This window comes from Triticum aestivum, chromosome 1A, assembly GCF_018294505.1.
Source record: "Triticum aestivum cultivar Chinese Spring chromosome 1A, IWGSC CS RefSeq v2.1, whole genome shotgun sequence".
In the NCBI taxonomy this organism is placed as follows: domain Eukaryota; kingdom Viridiplantae; phylum Streptophyta; class Magnoliopsida; order Poales; family Poaceae; genus Triticum; species Triticum aestivum.
The window spans coordinates 110,992,515-111,002,162 of NC_057794.1; the positions used below are offsets into that span (position 1 = coordinate 110,992,515).

At 48.9% G+C, this 9,648-nt stretch overlaps 1 protein-coding gene across 1 annotated transcript; it reads left to right on the forward strand.

Moving 5' to 3' along the window:
- Nucleotides 1–4,813: 4,813 nt before the first annotated feature.
- On the forward strand, nucleotides 4,814–6,778 carry LOC123104901 (protein NUCLEAR FUSION DEFECTIVE 4). The gene has a single exon (XM_044526871.1). It carries the CDS (start codon nucleotides 4,885–4,887, stop codon nucleotides 6,625–6,627), a length of 1,743 nt encoding a protein of 580 aa, XP_044382806.1. The 5' UTR covers nucleotides 4,814–4,884; the 3' UTR covers nucleotides 6,628–6,778.
- Nucleotides 6,779–9,648: the final 2,870 nt, after the last annotated feature.

The window sequence follows — 9,648 nt, forward strand, 5'->3', positions numbered from 1 at the left end:
GTAGTATGATTTATGTTTAACATTTAAATAAACCTCACGAACTATATTTGTACTAAACCTGATCACGCCTTGGCTCTATAAACTTGTATGGTTGTTTCAGTTTTGTGAGAATACATATAGAAAGTAGCAGCAAAGTAAGATTTCTATCCTATGATGCTACTGAAGTTCCATCCTGATATATTTAAGTAAAATATATTTTGTATGTTCACTGAAGTCTTTATTTAAGAGATCATTGAATATTTCTAAATTATAAGAAGACGTTCAAAAACTGAAATATATAATGTGGTTGTCAGGTTGGAGCAACTCTACCAGAGTTGCCATATCGGGTCGCACAGCATAATAACCGCCAATGATTTTGACCAAAAAAATGGACTCTAGCAGAGAGTTGTTCTAAGACTCTGAGTCACCATAATTTATAGAGGATACTCCATATTCGGGAGACTCCATATTTGGAGGTTGTGGCCGTTGGTTTGAAGCACATGTCTTCTGCCAACCACTCACGCGGGAGGGAAGTTTCAGTATGACCTTGTCCTCTCGCATGTAGCCCGGTTAATGGCGTGGTCATCTGTACAGCTACCGTAACGTCACAACCAATGTTGATAACACTTGTCTGCTGGAAAGAACACCAATTAATGGAGGCCGCCATGTTTCACACTCGTTTCCCGCCCGCACAAGTTAAATTAGTTCCTATTTTCCACCAGAGTGCGCCCCTTCGCGGATATATAAAACCCCATTATCGTCGCCGCCACACACACACACACACACTAAGCAGGCCACCACCCCCACCCCTCTCTTCGTCCTTCCCCGTCACTGCCACAATAACCCCCATTGAGTATGTTGGTGCGGTCGCATCCTCCCTGCTGACCTTTTGTTAGCGAGACCAAAGAGGACCGTGCCGAGAGAAAGTTCTGGTAGAGGGTGTGGCACTACTTCAACTGGGTTAATGGCAACTCACGTCGTAAGGATGAATCAGCCATCGACCACACCCACCTACCCGTCGCCCTCGTTTACTTTGACTGCATGTGGACGACCTCCATGACAAAGGAACGGTACATTCACGCTGGCCATCAAGGATGTGGCCTTATCCCAAAGTCGTGGCAGTCGAAGCCTCATGCCTGCAAGGTCACTTCAAAGAGGAGGAAGAGTCGTAGTTCAATTAGTAGAGAATCTTGGTATTAGGTTGTTCAAATCGCTATCGTAACCCTTCTTGAAATCCTTGTTGAAATCGACGTTGAAAATCTTATACGGAAAGACTTCCACTGTTGAGGTGGGGAAGGAAGACATCTTCTAATCAATGACAATCGGGTTCTATATAGCAGAAAATTTCAAAGGCTGATACTACAATGATTCTGACTTTACACGGCTTCAACCTCCACATACATATGAAACACGCTTTTATATGCATTATGGAGGATGTCGCCATGATGACTCTGCTAGAGTTGCCTATACAATTCCTCTTAGGTTTTACTTTTTCTCTCGTGTTTTAAGTTTTTACAAAAGACGCGATGTTTCATCAGATGGGTATGAAGATAAAAGTGGTAATATCATCGGGAGTCATAGAGCTTGCGTCGCATGTTCAGTTTGGTACTAGAACTTTAAAAATATGGTTTTGTGGTCACCTAACTTGTTTCAAGCGTTCAGATACGGTCATAGTATGTGTATGCGGGCGTATCCATGTGTCAGACCGCACTTATTAGTGAGTGTGTGATGTATTTTTACACAAAACACCTTCACATTTTTTATTTGTGGAAGAAAAACCCGACCAGTACTGCACTGCACATATATGCAAAAAATAACAACACAACAAAAATGGAAACCTGCCAGAAGTCGAACAAGTCACCAACTGTTTACAACAAAAATCCTTCAGCCACTACACAATCTAGGTCGGGATGTTTATTATTGATAAGGACTTCATATTTGTGTGTTAAAAATACTATACATACGAATGATGATTAGAAAATAAAAATATTTATATATAAACATTTGTATTATATAAAATATATTTAGTTAGTACAGACATTGAAAATGCTTATTAAATAATTTTTTTAATGGATCCAAAAAATATACACTTGTGTCTTATATTTAAATTATAGAAAATTATGAATACAAACATGTTTATACAATACTCAGATTTATAAAATATTTTACTAAATATTTTTTATCTTAAAAAACATGTGCAAAATATATAATTCACACACTTATATAACACACAGGTTTTACAAATATCTATAAAAACATACCACGTGCAAAATGGGCCGCAATATACGCAGCCCATTTAACCTCAACGTGTGTTCTATTCCAGTACATATATTGTCGTTATCGACAATACATATTCAGATTTGAACGTTGTAGTGGTTGTAATGTCCTCTGTCAAAACAGTTGGTCATGAGTTCAAGACTGAACATATATATATATATATATTTAATTTTCAAATATATGTGCAGCACTACAGTCGACTTTTCCCATGAATAGACATAATATGAAGGTCTATTCTGTAAAAATACGTCAGGTCCAACACCATCACTCACCGACATGTGAGGTCATATACATGCATATGCCCGCATGCGCGTACTATAACCGTATTTGCACGCTTGAGTCAAGTTAAATGATCATAAAACCGTATTTTCAAAAAAGTTCTAACACCAAACTGAACATGCGACACAAATTTTATGACTCCTAATGACATTACCTTAAGATAAAAAAGTTAGATTCAAAGAAGAAGCACAAGCGACGGGAAGAAACATCCTTGAACAGAGCACGCGCATTTTTTTAATCGGCGATTCTAATAGTGTTCGGTATAGGCGTGTATCGGCATAGCACTTCTTTGCCAGACCAACCATCGTACCACACACCTCCCACCTTGGCTATAGCAGCATAAAAAGGGGCGGGCCTCTAGCTCGGCAACTCACTGCACGCTCCCACCCACCTTGGCTAGCACGTCTAGCTCGGCACGCACGGGATGCACGAACACCTAGGAAACATGATTAGCCAGCAGATCGAGCGAGCAAAAGGTGATGGGATTTGTCTGCGGTGTCAAGTGGATATTGCTTGATTCTTGTACCGCCACTCCGGACAAAATTGACAAATTTAACCTATAAACGAAATCAAATCACAGAATGAACTATCCGTGAAATTATTTCACGCGGTTGACTTTTTTGTATGATGCCCGACACGAAAGCACCACACTACACTGTGCAACGCCTCACAGATAGACGCTACATGTCTGGTCAGCGTTACACCCATATGATCCGAAAATTACTAAGTCAGTGTGCAGCGCCTAGCTTCTAGGCGTTGCACTAGTGGTTGCTTCATTTTGTAGTGCAACCACTAGTGCAGCGCCTGCGAGCTAGGCGTCACACTATACAGTACAACGCCTAGCTCGTAGGCTCTGCACAATGACTTAGCAATTTTTAGGCAGTTTGGGGTGCAACGTTGGCCAGACGTGTATCGCCTATCTGTGAGGCGTTGCACAATGTAGTATGAGGCCTTCGTGTCGGGCGTCAAACAAAAAAGTCAGCCGCGTGAAATAATTTTACAAGTAGTTCATTCTATGATTTGATTTCGTCCACGGATCAAAATTGTCAAATTTACCACCACTCCGCCAGGAATCACGGTCACGGCACATGAGGGACCCAAGCCAAGCCAAACCCACGATTTGCTCGAGCAGTCCGGTGCCATGTGCAACGAGACCAAACTGCACGATCGAGGTCCTAAACTAATTTCGTTTTGCTACTCCAGATGGCGTGCTCACATGGCCAAAAGAGTTTGATAAGTTTTTCCTCCAATGAGATCGATCGGGCTCAAACCAAAATCAACGCTGGCGCGGTCCAAGATTCGGGGCCTACTTGTATGTCAGACGGCTTGAAAATAAAAATTCAGGGCATTTGATTTTTCCTGTCATGGAATTTGAATCAACGATTGACCTTCATCGCCTTCCTCTTCCCCTCTATGTTCCTCCTCCAACCCTCCCACTCACAAAGCGTCGATGGAATGTTCGCTCCCGTCACCACGGTCGGTGATGCTTCTGCACTCCTAGCTATTTTCTACAACCGCTCAACGCCACTCCTTTAAGGGCCCGCTTGGACTCCCTCCCCTCTGCAACTCCGCTCCGGAGCGAAGCGGCATGCAGCTATAATCTAGGGGTGGCAAGAACGGCGCTTCGGTCCACAGTGGGGGAGTAGAGGATTGCCGAACAGGGTCTAAACCTCGCACCTCCTTTTCTTTCTTGATGCCTGCAGTCATACCAGTGGCGGAGCTTGAAGCCCAACTCTGGGCGGGCTGGGCGGGCCAAAATGGAAGAAATAGCCTATGGCTGGTGTTCTAAGGTCCAACAGTAAAAAAAAGTTGTGTACAAATTACAAAATGTTGGGCGGGCCATGGCCCATCCGGCCTGGCTGTAGCTCCGCCATTGAGTCATACCCCGCACTTGAACTGTCAAGCTTTTGACTCGCCTCCACCAGCGATGCTGCTGTCGTATCGTCACTAGCGCTGCGCCGCTCCCATCCCCCTACAGCCTCAAGCCTCGAGCCTCAACGACGATCATCACGGCACTCCCTTCGCCGTCTCGAGGCCTCCCCTCCTCTTCTCTCTGGAATCGACTGGCTTCAAATTAAAATTTAGGGAACTTACGCATAGCTATTGCAACAAAATTCAAATCTAGGCTACTTATATATATACCACGTCACTCTCAACAGAAGACCAACCCGTAAATTTCTTCTCCAACTTTTGAACTAACTTGTGCTTAATTTCCACTAACAAATAAGTGCTACATTAACCGCTCCCTTAACACGCGTACAAACATCATTCCAGCTTTCGCATTTCCCTCCACTCCAGCATTGTGATCTCCCAAAAAGCCAAGCACGGAAACAGGCAGAGCATCTCGCCATGGCGGCCGCGGCCAGGGCCTTCGCCGCGCACGTGCTGCGCGGGAGGTGGTTCATGGCGTACGGCTCCTTCCTCATCATGTCCGCGGCGGGGGCGACGTACATCTTCGCCGTCTACTCCAAGGACATCAAGGCCACGCTCGGCTACACCCAGGAGCAGCTCAACACCGTCGGCTTCTTCAAGGACGTCGGCGCCAACGTCGGGATCCACGCCGGCCTCATCGCCGAGGTCGCCCCGCCATGGTTCGTCCTCGCCATCGGCGCCGCAATGAACCTGGGGGGATACCTCATGCTCTACCTCTCAGTCGCCGGCGTCGTCCGCGCCAGGCCGCCGCTCTGGCTCGTCTGCATCTACATCGCCGTCGGCGCCAACTCGCAGGCCTTCGCCAACACCGGCGCGCTTGTCACCTGCGTCAAGAACTTCCCCGAGAGCCGTGGCGTCATTCCCGGCCTGCTCAAGGGCTTCGTCGGACTCAGCGGAGCCATCTTCACCCAGCTCTACCTCGCCTTCTACGGCGGTGGTGGCGGCGACACCAGGCCGCTCATACTGCTCGTTGGCTGGCTCCCCGCCGCCGTCCCCGTGGCTTTTCTCGGCACAATACGGATCATTCGCTCGCCGCGCTCCCCGGTGGCGGCGCGCCGCGAGTACCGCGCGTTCTGCGGCTTCCTGTACGTGTCGCTCGCTCTCGCCGCTTACCTCATGGTCGTCATCATCTTGCAGAAGAGGTTCTTGTTCACCCGAGCCGAGTTTGGCGTCAGCGCCGCCGTCGTGCTCGCAATGCTTCTTGTTCCATTCACCGTGGTCCTGCGCGAGGAGGCCGCACTGTTCAAGAGCACGCTGGAAGCGCAGTCCGTGGTGACCGTGGCCACCAAACCGCGGACGCCGGCACAAGAGCCAGCGGCCGTTGTGGAGAGGCCAGCGGCTACACTGATGTCGAGGGTGGTGCGGGATCTGAGGCCGCCACCGCTTGGCGACGACTACACGATCCTTCAGGCGCTGGTGAGCGTGGACATGCTGCTGCTGTTCACGGCGACGGTGTTCGGCATGGGCGGCACCCTCACGGCCATCGACAACATGGGCCAAATCGGCGAGTCGCTGGGCTACCCGCAGCGCAGCATCGCCACCTTCGTCTCCCTCATCAGCATCTGGAACTACCTCGGCCGGGTCGCCTCCGGCTTCGCGTCGGAGGCGCTCCTCGCGCGGTACCGCCTCCCGCGCCCGCTCGTCCTCGCCGTCGTCCTGCTCCTCACCGTCCCGGGCCACCTCCTCATATCGTTCGGCGTGCCGGGCTCCCTGTACGTGACGTCGGTGATCATCGGGTTCTGCTTCGGCGCCGCGCAGCCGCTGATCCTGGCGAGCGTGTCGGAGCTGTTCGGGCTCAGGTACTACTCCACGCTCTACAACCTGTGCGGCACGGCGAGCCCCGTGGGGTCGTACGTCCTCAACGTGCGCGTCGCCGGGCGCATGTACGACCGCGAGGCCGCGCGGCAGGGTGGCGGACACGCCGTGGCATCGGCGTCCGGGAAGAGGCTCGTGACCTGCATCGGCGTCCGGTGCTACAAGGAGTCGTTCTTGGTCATAACGGCGGTGACGGTGGCCGCCGCGGCCGTGACGCTGGTGCTGGCGTGGAGGACTCGGGGATTCTACGCGGGGGACGTGTACGCGCGGTTTAAGGAGGAAGAGGAGGTGGTGATGGCTGGGCAGAGCAGAAATGGCGTCGCCGCGTCGGAGATGACCAGTTAGAAAATGGATCTAAGATCTAACACAACACACGCGATCACAGTAGTGAGGTGGACGAGCACAATGTTGGAAAATTATTAGGTAATTTTGTATGATTAATTCAAGAATATACTAAGGCCAATGCTACGAATCAGCGGGATGATTTCTTTCTGGATAAGCGCGCTGCTGGTCCTTTGGATGACAGCAACCCCACAGCAGCAGTAACCAGTAAGCTTCGCCGCAGCGCGGCTGCACCCCGGCAGTTTTCATGTCAAACTGCCGGCGTCCGGCGAAGCTCCAATGCAACTCCGGTGAAGCTCCAACGCAACTCCGGTAACTTCGGTGAAGCTCCAATGCAACGTAGCGCACAGCGGCGACGGTCTCCAGCGATGTTTTGTTGTTGCACCAATGGTCCCCCCGCGATGCTCCATTGGAGCACTTACGGTCTCCGGCAACGCTCCGTTGGAGCACCGTGCAACTTAACGAAGCCACATCGGCTACTCCTCGCAGCAAGGGTTCTGTTGGAAAAACCGGCGAGCCACCGCGTCGCTCGCTTGAAGCATGAATGGGGCACGTTGACCCCTCGTTGCAGCACCGCTGCGACCCCGGGTCCGGCCGGCTGCACACTCATCTGCAGCACCGCTGGCAGTCGCGTCTCGCACTACTGTGTGTCCGCTCTTGCAACGACCGGTGGCTGATGGTGGATAACGAGAGCAGCTAGCCGTTGGTGGCTAGCCTTGTGATGGTGGAGAACGAGAGGGGCTGAGGAAGAAGAGAGGACCCGAGTGGATAAGATGGGGATGGATGGCTGGCGTTGTTTCTGCCCGGCAATGCTACACGCACGGACGAAAAATACGGATTCACGAAGTGGCTTAGGATAGGAATAGGATTATCATAGAAATAGGAATCTTATAGGAAACGATAATTCTAAACGCACGGACCTTTACGAGCCATTCACGGGCTCTTTCCTTAACTAATCTTCTCCCCCCTGATTTTCAGTGGGGGTGGGCCCCTCATCCTAATTTCTATCCAATCAAAAGATCACAACTAGGACAGTCCGTGAATACAGTAAAAACACAGCCCGTGAGTGTAGCATTGCTCTATAGGAAATGAGATGACATGTATCTCAAATTATATGAATAGGAATAGGAAACAAGATGTCATTTGGTTGACACCAAAGGAATTTTTCCATTGAGTCTAGGCTCATTTTTATTTATCTATAAAATGTGGAGGATAGGAACCAATCCTACGTAGGAATAGGAATCCTACGTAGGAATAGGAATCCATTCCTATGAATCAAAGGGCTCTAAAGGAAAAAATCTTATCCTATAGAATTCCTATGAAATTCCTTCAAACCAAAAAAGGCCTTAATTGGGATGATTTGATTGGATAGGGACCAGGGTTAGCCCACACTCCCTGAAAATAAGGGGGAGAAGATTAGTTAACAGAAAAGATCTGTAAAACGATGTAAGAGCAACTCTAACGGGCCGACCCAAACAGACGGCGATTTCGTCCGCTTTTTGTTTGTTTGGGTCGGCCGTCCGCCCTGTGTGCGTCCTCTTTTAGATTTGGGTCGACAGCGCACCCAATACACCGATCCATATGTGCCGGCGTGGCCGGCTGGTCGTCCAATATTTACATTGATTTGCATTCAAACATATTGTCAAATAACATAGTTTTATCGAATAAAAATATTATTGTTTTACAAGCCGGATACAAACAGTGGCGGATGTACAGGGTGGCCAGGGTGGGCCGCGGCCCACCCTGGGATTTTGAGACAGCCTACTATATACTTATGCATTTTAATTGGGCCTGAAAAATACCCAGCCCAGTAAACACACCCAGGAATCCACGACGAACGCAGCCATCCGCTCAGACCCAGTCGTCCTCGTCCTGATGCCCTCGCAGTCTCGCACTGCCGCCCGACCCCGACCCCGGTGCGGCAAGCCGGCAGCCGCCTCCCCATTCCTCGCCGCCGGTCGCGCCCCCTCCGCCGTAAAGGAAGATCCCGCCTCTCGTCCCGCCCGCCCGTGCGGCCCTCGGGTCCAGCCGACGCCTCCTTGTGTGCAGCCCTGCTCCAGCGAGCGGCTGCGCCCCTGCCGTCGGCCGGCTGCCGGGACTGCTGGCGCCCCTGCCCTCGCGGCGTCGCCCCCCTGCTGCAAATCTGGCCAAAACCAGAATACCCTGCCTGATTTAAGGTACCGAAATACACAAATTTCTGATTTAGAGTTTGCTTTTTTGAACTATGCTATCCACTACATGAAGAACATATACATAATTCTGCAAATCATTTAGGCCTTAATTAGCTTTATTGAGAGAAAGTCGTTTTCTTGCAGATTTGTTGTAAAATGAAGAGGGCCGGAGATCACTTTAGAAGAGAATTTTTTTGGAGTCATCGATCAAATTAGTCAAGAGCTTGAAAATCGGTTTGATGAGATCAACATGGAGTTGTCATCTTCTATATCTGCTTCGAATCCCGCCAACTCATTTGCTGCTTTTGATGCACAAATGGTATGCAAGGTACAAAGACTTGTTGAGTTTTATCCCAAAGATTTTTCAAGTGATGACTTGATACACCTTAAACTACAAGTTCATAACTATATAGATGACATGAAAAAAGATGACAACTTCCGAGTCCTTGGAAATCTTGTTGATCTCTCGGTTAAGCTTGGTCAAATAGGGAGACATATAGTTCATCATTTGGTGTACTTGCTTCTAAAATTGGTATTTATTCTACCGGTGGCAACAACAAATGTTGTGAGCGCATTTTTTGCCATGAGCATAGTCAAGAGCAAGTTGAGAAATAAGATGGGCGATAGTCTTTTGGATGATTGTCTAGTCACATGTGTTGAGAGAAATCCTTTCTCCAAGGTGAATGAACATGATATAATTGATACCTTCATGACAATGCAAAAGCGTAGGCCGAAAACATAGTGTTTTTAAACTTCTCAAGGTATGTCTATGATCCATGTAGTATATATGTACTATGTAGGTTTCTTTATGCAAAACTTAGTCTTAATTGAGAATTCTAGTTTGTTTGTAAGA